Source organism: Anas acuta, chromosome 7, assembly GCF_963932015.1.
Source record: "Anas acuta chromosome 7, bAnaAcu1.1, whole genome shotgun sequence".
NCBI classification, from domain to species: Eukaryota; Metazoa; Chordata; class Aves; order Anseriformes; family Anatidae; genus Anas; species Anas acuta.
This window is the reverse complement of record NC_088985.1, coordinates 13,036,756-13,057,444: the sequence shown is the minus strand read 5'-3', so window position 1 is coordinate 13,057,444 and position 20,689 is coordinate 13,036,756. Positions and strand designations below refer to the sequence as shown.

At 38.8% G+C, this 20,689-nt stretch overlaps 1 protein-coding gene across 3 annotated transcripts; it reads right to left on the bottom strand.

Moving 5' to 3' along the window:
• Positions 1-1,106: 1,106 nt before the first annotated feature.
• Positions 1,107-15,325, bottom strand: PLAC9 (placenta associated 9). 3 transcript variants are annotated; one of them, XM_068688521.1, is made up of 5 exons: positions 15,167-15,324; positions 14,888-15,062; positions 3,660-3,760; positions 2,793-2,913; positions 1,107-1,295 (listed from the first exon to the last, which is right to left on the bottom strand). In XM_068688521.1, exons 2-5 carry the CDS (start codon positions 14,943-14,945, stop codon positions 1,285-1,287), a joined length of 291 nt encoding a protein of 96 aa, XP_068544622.1. In that variant the 5' UTR covers positions 14,946-15,062; positions 15,167-15,324; the 3' UTR covers positions 1,107-1,284. The 3 variants fall into 3 exon arrangements, with proteins under 3 accessions (XP_068544622.1, XP_068544620.1, XP_068544621.1); XM_068688519.1 differs by lacking the exon at positions 1,107-1,295 and adding an exon at positions 1,302-1,513 and having other exon boundaries at positions 15,167-15,325; XM_068688520.1 differs by lacking the exon at positions 1,107-1,295 and adding an exon at positions 1,302-1,513 and having other exon boundaries at positions 14,888-15,288.
• Positions 15,326-20,689: the final 5,364 nt, after the last annotated feature.

The following is a 20,689-nucleotide window of genomic DNA, read 5'->3' as shown; positions in this document are numbered from 1 at the left end:
CAGACATTGTGTGCTGACAAAAGTTCAGGACTTTACTCACATGTTTGCTGAGCAATTTTCTGTTCAAGATATGTGTAATCTGTAGCTATTTCTTATTATTTTTGTTGTGCATGTTGGAATCTCTTCTCTGACTCCTGGAACTCTGATTTTTGTTCTCTGCTAGGATGAATGACATCTTCAGCTTGCCATTCTCAAAATAGAAATGTTAATAACAAAAAAGTACAAGGGTGAAGAGGCATAGGGCTAGGTCAGTGAAAAGAGATTACTTATTAATCAAGAATGTGCAAACTCCTTCTCTTATTACACACACATGCCCACACACACCCCATTCTCTAAAGGTCACACAGGCCTTTTTTCCTAGAGGAAGTTCTGTTTTTGTTTGTCATGGAAAAATTCAGATCTTGTGAACGTAAGCTTGAAACAATACATAGAGTTAAAAAAAAAAACACATTTGTGGGGAGCAAAGATTATGTGATATTGTGATATGAACAGGTAAATAGGAGGGGGCTTGAAACATCCTTCTTTGAAGGAAATGAAATATATACTTTTTTTTTTTTTCTGAAACTCTTCAGCTCCCCTATGTTTTGTTGTATTTTTTAATTTTCATATTGATTGTCTGTGTATTGAAGATAAAATATCGGCGATTTCCTTTCTATTTTTTCCTCTTCCTCCTGAGATGAGGAGGGAGATGGATGTTGGAATTAATTTGAGATTGCATTGTCACCACAGCAGGTGAGGTGGAGGAGTGTAAAGCCATCGGAATAAGTTGACTGTGCATTTTAACTACAAATTCTTTATAGGATGTGCAACCAGAACTCTTATTTCAATCAATGGCAGTAATGTGACAATGCCCAAAGCCAGACTACTGTATGTGCTTTCTTGTCAGACAATCTAACTGTGTCTTGAGAGGACATTGCAGCTAAAAGTGTTGCTTCATTGATTTGTACTGATAGCAAGGGCTTACTTTTTTTGCCAGGAATATCATTTTGAATTAAGGGAAGTTTGTTAGCTGTGGTTTAGTCCAGGATTCCATCTCATCTTCTTTTCTTACTGACAATGCTGTATTTGAAATGCAGTTTTAAAATACAAAGCTTTGAAACGATGTCTAAAAGCAAACACCTTTTTTATTAAAAAGCACAAAAACACGGAAGGATAACGACTGCTCAGAATTGTTCATCTCTGCTCAAATTCTGGAAACATAAGAAAGCTTTTTAAACGAACAAAAGTGCAACTGTTTATAACAACCATACTGTTACATTCAGCTGTCTTCTGTCTCTGATGTGTTCAGCTGGCATCTGTATAAAGAAGATTTGATGTAATTATGCTTGGTTATAAGATCAGGATCAATCTTTCCAGGCAAACATCATTGAAAATATGATGCCCGTTACTTTACAGTGAGGAATTCTCAGTTTGATTCATCAAACCACAGAAGGAAGGTGCTACAGCTCTGCAATTCTTGGACCAGTTGGCAGTTAATGCAACTTCCATCTGAGTGGTACTTATTGTAGAGGTGCTGTAAATACGTAGAAGTTGATTTAGGATTTGCATTCTAAATCCACTGTAACGCTTTACTGCGATACTTTTTAAAATAAATGATACAAAGATACTTTTTTAAAATAAATGATCACTGCAGGGGCATAACTTAATTGTTACCTATTAACTGCCCTTAACAGAGTTCTGGAAAATTCAATGAATAACTAAGTCAGTGAGGACATAGAAATTCTATCTGTACAGTCATGGTGCCCAGATCTCTACAGCCAACTGCAAGAAGAACTAAAAACCAACATAAAACTCTAGTACTGTCTTCTTTCTGCCTGCCTTACATCACAGAAGTGCTCTGTACTGTGTGCGTATGTGTATGTACATAAAAGTACAGCTGTATCAAAAAACTGACAAAACCAACTTCAGGAGCATCACTGCAGGATGCTCAAGTCTCTCCTCAAGAGGTTTGTTCTCCACCAGCAGTGTGTCTCACTTTGTTAAATGATTTATTGACAGTCGGGCAAGGACTGAAGAGGACTGAGTGTTATAAGACGATGGGCAGGATAGATATCCAAGTTATTTGTTGTTGTTTAATTTATGCCCAAAACGTTTATCTAGGAGCATATTTTGCATTAGTGGCAACTAGATTTAAGATACTAAAACTATAATATTTCCACTAACTTTTTTGTTTTTCGTTGCCTTGTTAGTTGTTTCATTTATGTCACACATGAAACTAAAGAATCACAGGATGATTAAACTCAAGTCATGCGATTCCTTAGTCCATCCTGCTGTTCTAAGGGATCCTGAACTACATACCTGTTCCTTCCTACATGCTTCTTTAACATTTCCAGTGCTGGAGAAACTACAGCCATGTAATTCCAGAGGTTCATTGGTCTTGCAAGAAAATTTGTGTGTTGTGTTTTTCTGGAATTATTTTGTTGCATTTTTTTTGGTTTTATTCACTTTTGTAGTGGTGAAAAAAATACAGCTTTTGTCTTTGCAGCAGTGTTATTCCAGTGGGCTACTTCAGTCTTCTGTAGATTAAACATCCCTAATTTATCAACCTCTCTGTGTACCTCATGTATCTAGCTCCTTAGCTGGTTGGTTTATTAATTAATTTTCTTTTCCTCTCTTTAGTGGTGGCTGTAACAGTGTCCAAAACTGGACCCAGTATTTCAGCCAAGGCCTTAGCTATGCTGAATTGAGTCAATAAATTTCTTCACATCTGGTGTGGAAAAAGGATGAGGTATTTGGCAATAGCATGTGCAACAGTGTTATCGACTAAAGGTTATATCCCACTAGATACTTACCATCAAAAATGTCCATAAGTGGGGTTCCTGGAGCAATGGGAATATTTGATGCGGTCTCACTGATGATATTGAGGAGTGACTTGACTTCTGATTCTAGATGCTCGACTGTTTTCATTACCTTCTAATGAAAACGAGGGAGGCAAATGGAAAAGGGGGTAGTCAGAGGGTCAAGTGGAAAGAATCTTACCAAATGTGTTAGTGCAAGAGCAAATCTACTGTCCTGTTCTACTAATAGCTAATTTCATTTATATTGTGTGTTGCAGTTTTAAGTATTTCTTACGTTATACTGTCCTCTAGCGGCACAAAGTACTAGAATTTGGTTTTGCATGACAAGTTGTAGCACCTCTGTCACCCATAATTTGACTTCTTAGAATGAGCTTTGTATGAATTTAGTTTTAATTCTTTCTTATTTCTCAGCCACCATCATATCCACAAAAAAAAAAAATTTCAAGGAGGATGAGAGGAGCTGATGGGGTGGAAAGAAGAGGGTTAAGGCTAGAGCTGGAGGAAGTTAACATGGCCATTTGAGAACCAACAGAATGTGGTTTGGCAGATACCCAGCTGGGAGTAGTTAGCACTGGACGCATATCTTGTGGATGTTTAAGACACTGGGGACAAACATGTAAACATTTCAGCTTTCCTATAATCCCAGTGACAGTTCATTTATTGTTCTGAGTGTCTGCAGAAATGAGCAGAAACTCCTTTGTCAAGCTTTGTCATCTGCAAAATTCACATCTTGTCTTGAATCTTGTCTTATAGAATCAAGAAGGGTCAGTGGCTAGCAATGTGGTTCCTCTTTATTTTGTTTTGTCAAAAGGCTGAGGCAGAGGTCTAGTATAGTCCAGGAACCAACGCAGTAGCTCTTACCTCTTCAATAATATCCAAGCGTTCATGGATTGTATCATGTTCATGACACCAGCTTTCTCTTCCCAAAGTTCCAGGTAACACATCGACAGGTTCTGCAGCAGCTGGAAAAACAGCCACAGTTAAATTAACCAGGAATTTTTAATAACAATACTTACCTTTCTGACTTGTGTAGTTGTATTTGACATGCTAAAGATCGTGGGTTTTTTTGTTTGTTTATTTTTTGTTTTTTTTTTTAAAGAAAATGGGTTCTGTGCCAGGTAGAAATTGCCTGGTAAATACAGGTGTACCCAACTGCTGTTAATGTCTTGTGGTGATGCATACATTGTCAAAGTTGTTTGGAACAACCTGTTTTCATTTGTCCTTTTATTTGTTTGTTGCCTTTGTTTCACACAACCTGTTTTCTGTATAGAGTAAGTTTATAGACTCAGCTCTGTCTCTACAAGTATAAACCCTAAGTGTTGGGAAGATCTCGCTTACATATCAGTTCCTCTTAGACTTTCTTCAGAAACAACTTGCATGGTAAAATTTTGATGAGCAGCTGAGTTTGTCCACTTACGTCCAGAATGGGTCCAAGCTGGTGATTCCATTGTGGCAGAAGCTTGCCTGTAACAGTCTAATGTTACAATACAAGGGGAAACAAATGTGTGTACAGCTAGTGCCATTTGCTGACCAAGTCACTCATTTACAATGCTGTATACAAAATCACATATCTCTAACAGTTACCTGTGTTTGTCTCTCAGTAGTCATGTCTTTTTGCTCTTCGATCATCTAATTCTGCTGGCTGTATGCCATAAAAGGGCAGTACCTGCTTTAATGGAGCCAATTTCTCTTCTTAGCTTTTGTGCAACATTCAGTAACTTTCGGTTTTAATACATATGGAACAGTGATAGTATTTTAAAACCCACTAGAGTGATAGCATAATTTGCATGATGTTGTTAAATCCTATTCTTACATGAGCCCTGAAGAGGCTGTAACAATGTGCAGGCAGCAGCAACTCATTCTGTTGTTACTTGCTTGTAATGGAGAAAAGACAGAGGTGAGCTTGTGTTATAACAAACACTTAAAAACAGAAGAGGAGGAACTAGTACTGTCTCCGGTACTGTTGTGTGAGAGCCATGATTTGGATCTGACACAGGACTTCATCACAAGTCTGTGCCAAGAATTTTGGAGGTATGTATCACAAGATAGCAAACATGTTTGTAAGAACTGTAGCCATTGCAGTCTGATAGGATGAGAGGTGTACTGTGGGCTGGAGTCCTTGAGGGCAGGGAGGAGGACAGGAGTAAAGTGTGACTTTATGTACTACGTGTGCTATTATTTTAAAATTTGTTTGGCACAGTTCTAGAAAGAATTTTTGATTGTTTATTTGTAGCAAGATTTTTTGTTGTTGTTTTTTGTTTTGTTTTGTTTTTTTTCCTGCACCAGGAGGTGGTGCTGTTAGGACAAAAACATGAAGATGTAATCTGTCTGTTTAATACTTAGAAAATCTGTCTGTAATCTGTTTAATACTTAGAAAAGACTTGAAATATGTCATGTAATTCAAAGATAGCTGCATTGCAGCTGCCTTTTTTTTTTTTTTTTTCCCCTTTTTTGTGTTTTGGGAGTGTTGTTACTTCATAACTTAGTAGTCAAGTGAACCATCCCGTTTCTAGAAAATTTTACTTACTTGCATGTTTGTTGTTTTTTTTTTCCATCACAGTTGGAATGATATGGGAATGCTGAAATTTTATGTCAGAATTGTATGTTACAAAGCAATGGCCAGTCTTTCTCTACAAACCCTGGCTGTTCTGGTAATAGGACAACAACAAGCTGTTTTACTGTCGGAAATCAATACAATTTCTGCCTTTCCAATATTCCCAGCCTTAGCTTTCAGCATCAAGCCTGATGGCCTTATGCTGAACTGTTGCCCATTGTGTCAAAGGGAGGACCTTGAATCACAAGGTTGAGTAGGAAGTTTGGGTAAGGGCCAGCACTGGTTGTATTCATTTGTTTAAGGAGTTTGTGGCTGGCCGTAAGTTACATGACAGGCTTGTTTAGTTTTTCCCTAGAAATGGAAAATACATGAGAGTCACTGTTGGCTAGCACGAGTCAGTGTTGACCACTCTTTTTCTCTGACCATGCATCTTATATCATACTGGTCCTTAAAAGAAAAGCCAGAGCTCTGCCTTTGGAGAAGCAAAAGTCACTGTTTGTCCTGCCCAACTCTGAGCCAGAGGCTTTCTGACCTTTCCAAACTGGCACAGTGAGCATGCCTGTTGGCACTGTGCAGGGACTCCTTTTACCTTTTTCCTGATGTAGGACCTGAAATCTTATAAGCGACTTTTTTAAGCAGAGAAAATATGATGATCTTACCCAAAATGTCGCTTTATTCCTTGCCTTAGCTTAGCCCTTTTGTGTGAAAGAGTTTTCTGTACTACACAAACTGCAACATCATGTTGTGAGGCCTGACTTCTACTTGAAGCAGGTGTACGTAGGAGGAGAGGTTCAGTGCGGTGTATGACTGATATATTCAAAGCAGGACATGCTGGGATAGGTATATAAAGCTGGTTTAAGGCTGTTGCATCTCACAGTGAGGTTTGCAAAACGCTGTACGGTTTTGTGTATGCGTGTACACCACGAGAACTCAGGAAAGAAGCTGCCGTGAAATGCAGGTCTTGGTGTAGTGCTTGGTACTTCGCTGTGGTTCATCCCTCTCCTCTGGTGCAGAAAGAGATGGCTTTCTGGTAGTGAGGGTGCATTGCTGCTTTATAAACTGCAGTGGGCTTGGTGAAGGAGGAGGAGATGTCTCATCCTGGTTTGATAGGACATCTTAGCAGAACCCCAGAACTGATGCTGTGACTGAGAAAAACCTGACAGATGGTCTAGGCCTCAGTGTCTCAGGAAACATCTGAAAGCAGTTGTGAATGAGCGATAAGAGCTAGGAGGACATCTGTTTTGAAACCAAAGAAACCAAAATGTTTCTAGTTCCCAGATTGCATGACACGGAGCTCTCTGGGGGCAGACCCAGAAGAAAACCTGTCAGTGAGGGCCTTCATCTCCCTGTCTGGTCAGTGACTTTCACACAGGAGCGGAGGCGCCCTGGTGCCTGTGGTTGCCCCCTCACTGCCACACCAGAACAGGGCGCTTTGGGAGGGAGGGCGTGATTGCTGCCACTGGCTGGGCAGCCAGTGCTTTGGTCAGTGTAGTTTCTAGTTTTATTGTGTTTTCAGAGCTTTGGCCTGAGGCTTTGGCTGCTAGAAACCTGATTATTACCTTGTTAACCCACAGCCTTTATCTGTGGGATGGGCGGTTCACAGGACACATCCGGTCCCTTGAAAATATGGCATGCAACTGGGTCACTATGGTCAGGCAGTTCGTCCTAAGCAACAATTTTCATGCGCTCAAAGAGAATCACATGCTGCTTATGAGTGTTGCCCTTCTCTGTATTGCAACTGGTGAAAGAAAATGACACGGTCTGACTTCGGTGCTGACCACCTCTGGCAGCATCTTTACCAATATAATAATAGCAGCCATCTTGTAAAAGAAGCAAAGAATGGAAGGCTGCAGGCCATCTAAACAAAACAGTAATGGCCTGTTAGGGTACCTCCTTCTCCTTACCGTCTTGCTGCTGAAGAAACATTTTACAAACATTAATTAGACTTCTTCCTTGCCGATGTGTCAAAGCACGTGCGCAACCCAACAACACTTTTATGGTCGATTTTAAAGCTAACAACTTTTAAAGCTAAACTTTTCATTGTATGCTGTATAAAATACGTATTTAAGATGTGTGGTTATTTCAATTTCTGGAAGCCTAAGCAAGTATGCATGCTTATAGAACAAACATGGCATTTTGGGCTATTTTCTCGGAGACATATTTCCATGTCCTGAATATATCTTTTGAAACTTAATGGATTACTTTGGACAGATATTTGTTGCAATATTTCAGTATTTTAGAGAGAATGTTACCTTTCAGTTAAGTCCTCATCTGGAAATTTCCACTTGATGCTTCCTGCAAGTGATACGCTTCATTCAATTCTTAAAGTCCACACTACTTAATACATAAGTGGCTATTTTACAGCCAGAGTAAGGGCTCACTCATCCAAGACAGCAAAATGACCCCTACTTTATACGAAAATTACATTTTTGTTATTTATGCTACCCATCATCTACAAATTTTGACATGCTTTGTGCCTTGTGCCCTTTCTCCTCTGATTAAGCCCTCCATGCTAGGTTAATGGTGCCCGTAGAAGCTGGGTAGTTCTCCTGCCTTGCACTGTCATGCAGTCAGAAACCAGCAGATGGAGCAGAGAAATTGAGAATCTCTGAGTTAGATTTAAGGGTATCAGGAGATACAAGAAGTGCTCTTGTGTCTAGAAGTTTAAGCAGGACCTCCTTACGCAAGAAGTCTCCTATTGAGTGGAAGGAGGTGAAGTGGCTATGTCATTTCCTCTTGTGTGTGTGAACTTCTGCGTATAATAGTTACCTACCAGTATCTGAATTCTAGATATACACATACACCTGCTCTTCCACTGAATATAAAAGTGCATATACAAAGGCTGAATAGGTTTATTATTTGCTTTATAGATCTGTCTAGGTATACAGATATGTGTCTATTTGTCCATATATTGTGCAAATATATAGAGATATGCGCATCTTGTTGAGGTTAGTGTCAAGATTCAGAGGGTGATGTTAACTTTCCCTTTACTAATAAAAGTTGTTACAGGGTAGCTTTTGTGCTCCCCTCTATCTAGTCCCAGGCCATTAGCGCTACATATAAGAAAACTCTTGTCCCCATACCTGCGTCACAAAGACACCTGATAAGAAAATAAATAAAGATAAAACATTACATGGTTGAAAGCTAGACCAAGACAATTCAGGTTAAGATGTACATTTTTAAAAGCCAATGAATCTGTTTAGCAATTGAAGTGCCTTCTGCATTACTTGTACTAAGTATCCTACCTAATGATGCATTAGAGGTCAAACCAAAGTTGCAGGCTTGCTGTAGAAATTACTGGGTTGGGTTCTTTGGGCTGTGTTACAGAGAAGGTCAAGCTAAGTGATCGTAATGTTCCCTTTTGGTCTTAAATTCTATAAAATCCATTTTGCATCATGCTATGACCAGTGTGGTTTTGAAAGTTAACTGAGAGTTCATGTTGTGCTCAGTAGGGAGGGAGATGTAAAACAAAGCGGACCACAAGCCAAATGAAAGACAAATGAGTCTGAAACAGGAACCAGATGGCAAATAAAGAAACCTGAAATCACGTGATAGATGAAAGCAAATGAAAGAGAATATTGTTAACTGTTGAAGAAAACATACTATGGTCTGTGTTCTTGTTTTTACTACCTTAGGTTTAGCAGTATTGTTTCATTTCTGTAGCATATATCATGAAGTCGTGAGATAGTTTTGTTTTTTTTTTAAGGAGAAAATGAAGGTGATAGTAATGGATTTATGTTCCAATAGTAAAAAAAAAAACATCAACTTGAGTATATTTGGTGTATCACATTACCAGTTGGTGAAAAATACAATGGACCTCTAAAGGGATCTGCTGATCCTTGCTTAAATTATTCCTTATCTAAATATAGCGTTGGACTCAACTTTAAAGTGTGTATATGAATTTAAAATGTTAGTTCAAGAAATCACACAGTTTACAAAAATGGTGAATATAACTTGCAGCTGAGTACAGAAAAAGTTCAGTTGCAAATATCTATCAGTATTTGGTGCTTTCAGACCCAAGTCCATTTTAACACAAGACTGTTAGTCATATTTAATTTGGGGGAGTCATTCCAATTATGTCAACCCTTAATTAGATATGGAAGTAGTGGATTAACTTGCTGTGCCACTTAGTAGTTTCATTACCGCCAATGTGCCCAAATTCATTTTAAGTTGTATTATATATAATATAATCTGCAATAAATTTTATTGTTAGGGTGCCAAAGATTAATTGATCTGGATAGAATGTGTTGTATTGGAAATGCTGGTTGTCTTCAAGCTCTTACATGCTTGGGAGCTTATCTGTAATTGGACATAGAAGATCTTAAAGGCTGTGATAGTAAAACACTGCCTAATGCTTAGCTGTGATTTAGACACGTTTGAGCTCCTTCCTAGAGATTAAACTACATGCTTAAAAATAAAGGGTGTCTTGTCTTTAGTAATTGCAATAAAGACTGAAAAAAAAAAAAAGTAAAGAATAATTTCTTAGCTTCTTTTATTTGGTCATAAGTTGCTATGCTTCACTCTGGAGGCAACTGCCAGATTTTGTTTTTTTGCTTATACATATATATAAGCAAAGAAACATATATTTGTTATATATTTGCTTATACATATATATAAGCAAAGAAACAAATTTTGTATATATATATATATATATATACAAAAATGTGTGTTTGTAAGTGTATATGTACACACACCTTTATTAGGCTGTAGCTTTTATGGCAGAACCACACTGAAAATTCCATACAGTGCACACGTGGGGAATATCTTTAATAGGAGATGGAAGGTAGGCATGGAATATTGGACAAGCAATTGAAAATAGAAAGCTCTTCTGGAATTGATTATTATTTTTTTTTAATCTTTTCAACAGTGTACAAAGTTTCAATCCCTCATTAGGGATTAAGCTGTAATCTATACATTCACTGTATACCTGTGTACTTAAACCTCTTTCTGAGTACCAAGTCTTCGTAAGAATCCAAAAATGGTATGAAATCCAAGGGATTCTTCTGGTATCAAATTTTCAGGAGCCTCTTATAATAATGGAACATTCTGAAATAAGTCTCTTCCATTAAAATGATTATTTTTAATATTGAATTTGGAAACTGAATAGCCATATCAAAAGTCAGATTCCAAACTTGCAGGTTTATACTTTGTTTATCAAGATATAGAACATGCCACTATGAATGTTATTTCAGATCCTAAATCAGTTATGGTTGAAATTAATTCTTTTTTCCCTGAAAGAAAAGTACCAAAAAGGAAATACCATGCATAGTGGTATATATTGCATTGGTGAAGATGGTCAGGATATTAGCCTACCACTTTCCTAACCTGTCTGCCCATCAACTTACATGTGAAGTGTCATGTTGTGACTTCTTCTGGTCCTTACGTGCCTCACTTACATGTGTGAAATACTCAAAATGAGAGGTGGGAATTGGCAGAAATCATAGTTGGTTAGGAGATGGCTGCCATGTATTTCTGTATGAAACTATTTCCTTTGGATGAAGTTCTTGCTATCGTGATTCTCATTTCACACAGGATCTGCAGCTCTCACTTGCACATCAGTGGAGACTGAGAGTATACAAAGCCAGGGATAACCGTGTGCTATCAGAGCATGCTCCTTGTTTCAGGCACAGCAAAATCAGCTATGCCTGTTTGCCAGAAGCAAAAGTACTACTTGAAAAACTACTTCTCTTCTGTGTTACTGTACTAGTCATTGTAAGAAACACTTACATTTTGTGTATTTTTATTTAAAGGAAGGAAGATAATAAAAAGTTCCCATGCTGTTTTGGAATATGTTTCCAACATGCTGATCTTTTGAACAAACAGCCAGGGAATATCTTCTTGTGCTTGCTGCTGCAATGGAAAATGACTACAGGAAATCCGAGTGAAAAGAGAAGTGAGCCTATGTAATTTGCAGGTAGGTTACTCTTAATTCATTCTGTAGCATAGGAGAGGCTACCCCAATGTTTTGGGCTGCAAACAAAAGTCTGCCTTTATTATGCATTATTTATGTATGTATATATGTTTGTTTTGAAAATTAAGATGAAGTGTTAGATGTGAATAGCTAGCAGCCACATAGGAGATACCTGTGTATGGAGAAGAGTATGAGCTGTTTTAGGAAGAAGAGGAGCTGTGTTGAAGCATATGTTAAAAATGTAAGTTATGTAAAATGAGTGAGCTTAAGTCCTGTTTGAGAATGGAGTAGGTGAGATATGTGAATATTTGATGCTACCATAAATATCAAGATGGCCAAGTGGTATCTGGGGATAAAGAGTTCTTCAAATTTACGAGGATGTGGCTTTTGGTCTGTGTGTAGTAATAGGAGCTATGATCATGGGGAGCGAGGTGTGAGGTGAGCCTGCAACTTATTAGTCAGCTCTGTGGCTGTGTAGTTTGCATATGAGTAAGTTATGGCAGCAGAAAGAAATATGATAGTACAATGAAAGACAATCCTTGTAGTTTTGTCCAAATATGAAAAAAAATAAAAAAATCCTAGGAATATGACCAAGGCTGTGTTCTCCTGTGGCAAACAGTTCACATGTACTGCAACAGCTCAGGAAGTAGAATAGTGATAGATACACAAGCATACCAGATCCCAGCATTCATGGCCAAGACCAACAACTGCCTCACCCAGAGCAGATCAGCTGGATTTATAAATACAGATGGTGCAGATGAACAGCAGGAGTCCTGTATTTCCAGACCCCTGGCTTCCTTGGAGTTTGATAATAACTTTTGATTTACACATGGAGTCCAGATAACTCAATAAATATCTTTTTAACTAAATATAACAAAACATAGGGTTTTGCAGATACGTAAAATCTGTATAAGGGCTCACTTCTACACTGAACCCCTATATTCAGGTGCCTCGTGTTCTCAAGAAACACATCTACATCTGGGCACACTTTGTGACAAACATTTTCTTCTTCCTTGTTGGAGCCCAGAGATGGGTGTTTACAAAGACTTATCTTTGAATTGGAGATGATAATGGCTGTAGTTTTCCATAAGTACAGAAAATACAAGTGATGTGGGGTGTAGATTAAACTATCAGTGGTTTATTAATAAATATATATATATATATACACACATATACACGTAAGTCTGATTTCAGATGGTACCTCTCGTAAGTTTTAATGTGGATTTAGTTACAAAATACAGTAGTTTAATCTCTTAGAGCCAAAATACTTGCTATGAGAAAGCAAGCAGTCAGTTCTGGGAAAAAAATAGGCTGTTCTGAAGGTGTATATTCTTTTTTTCTCTGAAATTTCTAGTCATTAGTCAACCTCGGATTGCTGTATATCTCCTTTATAACAGCCCTTTTCACTCCAGAAAATGCCAGATGTTCTGAAAAGTCATACTATGCTAGCTGAATGAAGAAAAAACATTATATTTAGTTTACTTTTACTTACAGTTAAAACCAAATGGATTTCTGCTTTTTAAAAACAAATCACACCACAGTGTGGAGTATTGAGCAGCAGTGCCTCCCCTGAAGCTCTCCTGTTGCTCTCCCCAGTAGCATGCTCAGTACTCAGTTTGCTCATCTAAATGGAGCATGTCATGGGGCCCAGCCTGTTTACCTGATTGTCAAATAATTGTTTACCCAAGGACTCCAGGTCACCTCTCAGCCATGCATAATAAACACATGGGAGAGACTGTGCTGTTGGAGTGTTGCACCCTCACAACGATTTGCCCAGAGCTTGTTGTAAGAATGCAAGCATGTTTAAATGGGGCAGGAATCGAATGGTCCAGTGCCTCTGGCTATGTTAAATGCTATGTTTGAGTAGCAGCAGCACCCCATAAACTAACCTACCAACAACAGCAAGGAATGAAAAGTTGCAGCCATTAACTCAGAGTGTGTGATTAATCCAAAAGGGCACCCATGCTAGCCCCTCATCTTGAGTTGTTTGAAGTCTGAGCTCTGTGAATATGAAATTGTTTCTACTAATGGCTGCATTAAAACATAAACTCTACTTTAGCCATCCTCAAAGCATTTTTAAGAGGAACTGTTGCCAAACAGAACAGGAAAAAACAATGGATGAATCATGGGGGTGGTGGAGAGCGGTCAGGGGAAGTATCTGTAATGAAATCAAAAGTCAGATTCGCCATCTCAAAGGTAGCAAAGGGAGAACAGGGATGCTGGCTGTCAGCCAGTCAGGATACTCACCTGGCTGTGACATACACAAGTTCAAATCCTTCCTCAGTGTGACTTGAAGAAAATGGTCCAGGGCCAGCATGGACCATAGATTCCCACCTCCCAAGAAAATATCCCCTTTCTGCCTCTTTGGCAACAGCTGTTCTGAGATTGGGTTCTTTTTTCTTTCTTTTTTTTTTTTTTTTTTTTTTCAATCTTCTCCATCTTACACAAAATACTCTGCTAGGACAGTGAAAATGATTCCTTAACTGAGTAGTTACCACCTGGCATAACACTGGGTAGTCGTCTCCGCTGCAGTTGATATTCAAATACTATTTTATTTGGCTAAGTTTTACCTAAGCTTGCTAATGATTTCAGCTTAGACCAAATGACATTCTTTGGCAATAAACAAAACCAGTTTTCTAGCAGTTTTCATGGGGTGAAAACAAGTCAGAGTGCCCTTGCTGGGACTGATAGTTCAGTTCATCACTGTTAAATGTTATAAAACCAGCTGCATGGGAAGGAAACAGGGCAAGGAAGGGTGACTGGGACTTTGGGGAAAAGGGACTAACAGTTTTTTGGGAAATGTTTTGATTGTAATGGAAACTCACTACCCTGCCATGAAATACAAACATTGTATGTTGTCAAGAAGTCTGAGCAGAGGGAAAATGATGAGGGGCCTCAGCTAGCAGAAAACACATAATACAAACAGGCTGCGTAGCCAGGTTTGTGGTAACACAGGGACTATAAACCTTGTACTAGCTAAACAGAATAGCTTTCAGTCACACCATCAGCTGCAATGTGATTACGGGTTAGCCTAGTGCCAGACCTGCTGTTAATGAAATAAAACTTAGATGCCAGTTTATCAGAAGTTGTCTGTTTATACTTATTTCTAAGGTATTTGAAGGAGGTGATATTTGTCTCAGAAATCTCAGGAATAAGTAATACAGAGCAGTAGAGAAAAAAAATACAGTACTGTTAACAGCAGCTCTATAAAGAAGGGTTTGTAGAAAGGAAAACGTTTCTCTATTCACCTTGAACTTTGATCTCATTTCTGAGTGGATTAGTGTGCATGCTATTAAGGCTCCAAAGCAGTAATTGTGGAGTTGCAGGGCACTGGATGCAGCACGTGAATGTGGCTGTAATTTTCTCAAGATACAGTGATAGTCGCCCATGAGTAGTGAAAAATTTCTAACAGTGCAGTATGCCTTCGGGATGGACTTGAGTAGCACAACACTGGAGGTTTTTTTTTTCTGTTAAAAAACAATATTCCCACAGAATTCTGACACATACCTGTGTCACCTTCATATAAAACCCACAGTGGTGGCAATTCCATGTCTCCCCCACCCACCCCATGCAAAGGCTTTCACCGTGCCACGGTTTCTGCTTGAGAAGCTTGGAATCACTCACCTAAAAGATCCCGCTCCTGCAGCACTGCAATAAACACCAGCGCCCAGATGAAAAGCATGGTTTCAAAGCCTCCACACTCTGTCGTAGTTCTGGTGGAGAGCACGGCAGGCTCCCTCCCCAGCTCTACATAGACTCCTCTGTCCGTCCTGCCGTTCGTGCTGATGTTTAGCCAGAGCTAGGAGGAAATATGTTCAGGCTGAGCCAAGATTCTTAGGCTGTGCTTTTTCTCTTCCCTCCTTCTAAAAAACACCCTTCCAGCTCCACAAAAAGTCCACTTACCCAGGCAAGCTGGCAATGGTCCAAGCTGCCCAAAGTTTTTACTCTTATTTATTTATGCAGCCTACAACTGGAATGTGCCGAAGAGCTTTGAATCCTGTAAATGCAGCAAATGGGGCTAGAGAAGAAGTGAGAGAAGAGGAAGGGGTTTTGGGTGTTTCTTTCCCTAGGGCGGGGAAAGCAGGAATACTGGAAAACACAGTATCTTTAGGGTTGTGAAAACACAGTGTTTTTTTCATTATGTGTTCCTTTTTAAGACTGCAGAAAAACCTCTTTTGGGCAGGTAAAAGTCCTGGAGTGACCTGGCTGGAGTGTGGCAGCACTGTGGGAGGCAGTAACTGTTTGTGGTGCCTCATGTTCAGAAAGCATCATAGGAGCTCCTGATGAGCCCACTGAGATCTTCTCAGTTGGGAAGGTGTTTGAAATAGGTTACACTGTGTAACATTATGTGCAAAAATATCATTATGTGCAAAAATTATAATGTGATTGATTTTGAGCAGGGTCTTAATTAAATGTTAACTGTCTTGAGAGTTGACTGCTAAGTGTTAACATATGACATGAGGCGGTGTGTGGAGCTAGACCTCCGATCCCAAGTCCACCACAAGTTCCTGGTACAGCCTTGGTCATGTCTCCCACTTTGCAGATAGTTAGTTTATACTTCTGAAGGAAAATTAACGATCCTTTAACCCATCTTAAAACAAACAACAACAAACATGACTAATAATTATTTTGTTTGTCAATTTTTTTGTGGTGTTTGAGTAAAAAAACACATTTCTATGAAAATTCTTATATATTCTTATTATATATATATTCTTATATTCTTATATATTCTTATTTTAGCAAGGAATAGTTATCACAGATCAAGTTAGGAATGAATTGCAAAGTTTGTATACGACAAAGGGCTGAACATGCTGACGTGGTAGACTGTGAATTCTGAAGTGAGAGGTTATCGTGCTTTGCCTGTGACGATGTCTGTTCTGAGACTGATGGAGAAGTGGAAGTAATTAAACAGACTGAGGAAATGCAAATGCTGTCCTGGTGATTTCTTTACAACTGTGGTGCTCACCAGCAGGAGTGAGAGCCCTGTGTAACACTTTGGAGACAGGAGATTTGGGGACAGAAGAAGAACATTTTAAAATAGTTGATTTCTGTTTTCTGAATGTGTTTGTCCATTAACTTTGCTTTTACACTAAATACATTTCTCAAGCAGAATTGTCTGTTGCAAAGGAAGCCAGTTCATGGATGCTTTTCTGCATGTTTTCTGCTCTGCTTTACACTATATAATAAAAAAGCAATGAACATACATTGAATTGGTTTTCCCCTCAGCACACTAGCAAATCTTGGAACTGTCCTTCCAGACCACCGCTGCTGAGGTCACTCGCCTCCCGTTACAGCACGTGTCCTCAAGGTTCCTCATGAACTGGGCTCAGGCTCCTGGAACAGTTCAGGTCTTCCAAGGAACCTTATTTGCATCTTATTAGTCAAATAGTGTTATGTTCAACTGTACTGAAGTGCTGGTTTGATATCCGTGGAGAATTAAATAAAATAGTGAGGATTTTCTCTAATATCATACTCCAGGGATTGTTTCTATAGTGAGAGAGTTCTTTCTGCTGCAGGGAAATGCAGCCAGAAGGAACGCTTATGCCAAGTAAGATTTTGTATTTCAGTAGGACTACCTGTCCAAAGAATTTTGATGGTCTTGGGTAATTGCCCAAGATGATTTTTGTTAATTCATAAGCACTCAGAATGAAGCTACAGAGGAAGAGCACTTAACTAGTAACACGAGATACAAATATATATATATATATATATATCAGGGGATGTGACAGAAATCATTAAATTGCAAAGTAGATTTTTCAGTTTAAGAGAGAAGATTTGGGAACAGCAAATAGAATATGATATATACGAACCTATTTGTCTTCTGGAAAGTTAGTCAGTAACTGATTACCATCGGAGAAAGCATTCTTCAGCACATTCATCTTGGAAATGTCCATATATGAGAATATAATGAGATCATATGAATATAGGTTTGCACAAAATCCAGCTGTTGAGATGTTCCCAAGATACCAGCAGCCAAAGAAAGCATACCAGTGAACATGGATGGGAATTTTTGCCAGCAGGCAGTCTGGTGAAAGGGAGAGCAAACACAAGGATTAACTCTATTTTGGGAGTGTGTGTGTTTTTTCTTTTTTTTTTTTTTTTTTTTTTCTTTTTTTTTTTTTTTTACAGCTTGGCAAAAGCAATAACTAAGTGCACAGAGGATATACCACTGAGTGCACAGGAAAGAGGGACAGAATAAAGAAAGGGCATGTGTCAGTGGAGGATGTATGTGCCACAAAAAAAGATCTTATTGTTCATGGGCATGAAATCCTGCAGCATGGACTGGCAGAGGAATATAGCTGCATGTAAAATTTGCCAAAATTGGAGTACACTGTACTGCAGCTCCTCGGGACTTTAAGTGAAACAGAGAGAAAACTAAGCAGAGATTACTTCTAGGAACAAAAATACAGTAGAAAGCCCATCCTTGTAGAGAAGGAAAAAGTGCCTTACACTGGGAGAAAAGAATGAAAGAGAATTTTCTCTGTCCTGGATTTAATGCTGAGGGATGATGAAATCAGTACAAGGTTACTGTGTACGTGCTCCTGCAAGATTCATTTCCACTAGGGTCTGTGGAGATTCCCTGGGCTTTCGTCACACATTTACTAGCTGCTAGCTGCTCACAACCAGAAGAAGTTCTTGCTACTTGGAGGCTGTTGAATACCTTAAGTAAAATGGGGCTTAGTTCACAATTCTAGAAAAGGTGAATTATTTCTACCTTCTTAATTTACTCAGTTCCTGGCTGCTGAGTTGAAGCAATAATTGAATACACATGGAAGTAGAATTTGTTGCTGGGAGAGGATAATTTCCAAATACAGGTTTGCAGCTTGCTGACTGCTTTCAGGGGAAGCAGAAGCTTGCTTTACAAGTGCATCTTTTTGGTGAACAAATCAAAGGTACCTTGTTGTGTTGAAATCAGATCAATCAGCCCAGATAGTGCTATTTGAAGTTTTCAATAGTAGTGACTCTTAGCACCACATCCCCAGCAGTCTCCACTGAGCCTCCATACCCCTGCTGTTCATGGGGGCAGCCTTGGTTGTTGCTGCAGGTCTTGTGGGTTGCAGCCTTTAAGGTGTGAATATCTTCAGGTCCTGTTCCAGTGCAATCCCCTCTCCCATCTGCTATGTATCAACTTGAATTAGTGGTTATTACATTGATTTGTAAGGAACATAGTAAGTGCAAAATTTTCCCGTTGTTGTCCTAAAGGACAACAGAATCTTTGATTCTGTTAAAAGAATCACGTGGTTGATGTTACAAGGTGCTGTCAAGATCAGCTTTGTCTCTGACTGTACTGGCCTTGGAGAAGTTCAACAAACATATGCGCCATGGAACAGACAACTCTGATCCAGCCTTCTTCAAAACAATACATTTTGTACTACGCCTAAAGCCAACAGTGAGTCAGCTACTGGAATCAATTCTCTTGTGTCATCTTGGTGCCAACACACTAAGCTGGATTCTGCTCGCCAGCATTAGGTAAGCATCTGATGGCTTCAGGCTGTTTCGCATCTGTGGCTTCAGCTTCCTGAGCAATCATCTGCACGAAAACTGAATCACAAAACTGAAGGAAAAGGTGGGTCACATAGAACATTAGAGATGTTTTACAGATTGTTTTGTATTTTTAACCAGTGGTTAGATACCTTCATTTGATAGATTTCATACATTTTATGAAGCCTGGCCATTCCTCAGAAATCTCTATGAAACCTTAACAAAGCTGGTTTAGCAATATTCTCTGCTAAATTAGTGAATCAGGAATGGACTCTTGACTCCTGAGCTTGTATTGCACACAAGAGACTCTGATAATACATACTGTATTTTTTATTACAGAAGGCTGCATCCCTTTGCTGTTGCAACTTTGCATCCACCCATCTGAGTCACTCAAAAAACATGAACTAGATCTGTGAGTCTATTTCAGATAGTACTCTAGAAAATAATACTCACGGGGGAAATACTTGATTATTTTCAAGTTAGAATTACTCAGTTAGTGTCTTTAGCAGGTCAATATTGCACACCACGCCAATTAAAAGAAATAATGACTTGAAACTGGACTGACATTTTCATTCTGTGAAGGAGTAATTAATATCTGAGAAGCTATTCATCTGTTGAGGAGCACCTTGCTGAGCACAAGTCATGACAAATAGTCATGACTGTTTGCAAAGTAGAGGTCTGTGTTACTTAACATCTGCGTACCTTACTCCATTAGGTAGTTCATCAGCTGTGTATATGACACCTTTGAATACAGGTAATATTTACCATGTGAGATACTTGTGAGGTGGAGTTATTTAATGAAACAAAGAAACATCTGGGAATAAATTCCTATTTGGATTACTAGTCAGCCTTTTTCCCTTAATTACCACAGGGTCATGGATAGATGCAAAAGAAAAAATGGCTTGCCAGAGACAAAAGCCAAGTTAATCTCCTCACTGTTCTTTTCCTGAATACTTGCAGTACACGTATTATTTTACAGCTGATGGAGTAAAACATCTCAGGTTAAGATTCCTTTTAAAATAAGTGTGTTGTAGGAAATCGAATACTGTAGCAGGGTGTTCGTAGTTCTTTGTTATTACATATCCCTTACATCTCAGCTGCAAGTTTTCTTCCAAGCATGTTTCCGCTGCGTGCTTTAGGTGGAGACTGAATAAGAATGTTGGATGATGGTTGATTTTTTTTTTTTTAATCTTACTGTCTGTGTAGTTTATCATGTAGGGGACTCTGCTCAGCAAGATTCCTAAACAGTACAGTTAGCTATTACTGTATGGTACTGGCTTTTTACCTCTTTAATTCCAGCTGCAAAACTGCATTAAAATACAAATACTTACATGATGGTACTACTATTCAGTAGGAGAATCTGTGGTAGTTGTCATGGAGAAAATTTGTCATTGTGAATGGGAAGGGCCCATGAAACAATTTTTGTTAAAAGTTCAGCCAAGGCATGAAAAACCTTGTGAGACTATGAACAAATTAATAGATTAGCATGCACCACGAGCTCTAGAGTCAGAACGTTAACTCAGATTGTTAGAAAACAGCTGTGAGCTCTGGATTCTTTTCCTCCACCCTTTCTTTTGAATTTTTTTCTAATGAGATCCTTAAAGGGTGATCGGTTCCATATGGTCTTGGGGAGAGGTTGATAGTGGTTACACCTGTTACTAGTTTGCTGTATCTGCATGGATATTCTAGTTAGTGCTAAGGACAAAACAAATAAGAACAAGAATTATAACCTGAAACTAAGTTCTCACCGGAAATTAGGTTAGTGCAGATGTGGTTTCTAATGCCAGATTTCAGGACACCCTGTGTTGCTTTAAAAGATCAGTTGGATCTGGGTATATTAAAATATGTGTAACAGTAATCTGTCCAGATGTAGTAAAATGTATGATTTTGCTTAAAGTTATCTGCCTGAGTTAAACAAACTGTTCTTCAACTCAGACCCACCAC

What these genes read in the sequence shown, in the direction of transcription:
- PLAC9 (XM_068688519.1), bottom strand. Translation starts at nt 14,945, where the DNA reads ATGCTTTTCATCTGGGCGCTGGTGTTTATTGCAGTGCTGCAGGAGCGG. An exon ending in GCAGGAGCGGGATCTTTTAG is followed by an intron (nt 3,761 to 14,887) that starts GTGAGTGATTCC and finishes CTGTTTTTCCAG; the next exon opens with CTGCTGCAGAACCTGTCGAT. An exon ending in GCTTGGATATTATTGAAGAG is followed by an intron (nt 2,914 to 3,659) that starts GTAAGAGCTACT and finishes CGTTTTCATTAG; the next exon opens with AAGGTAATGAAAACAGTCGA.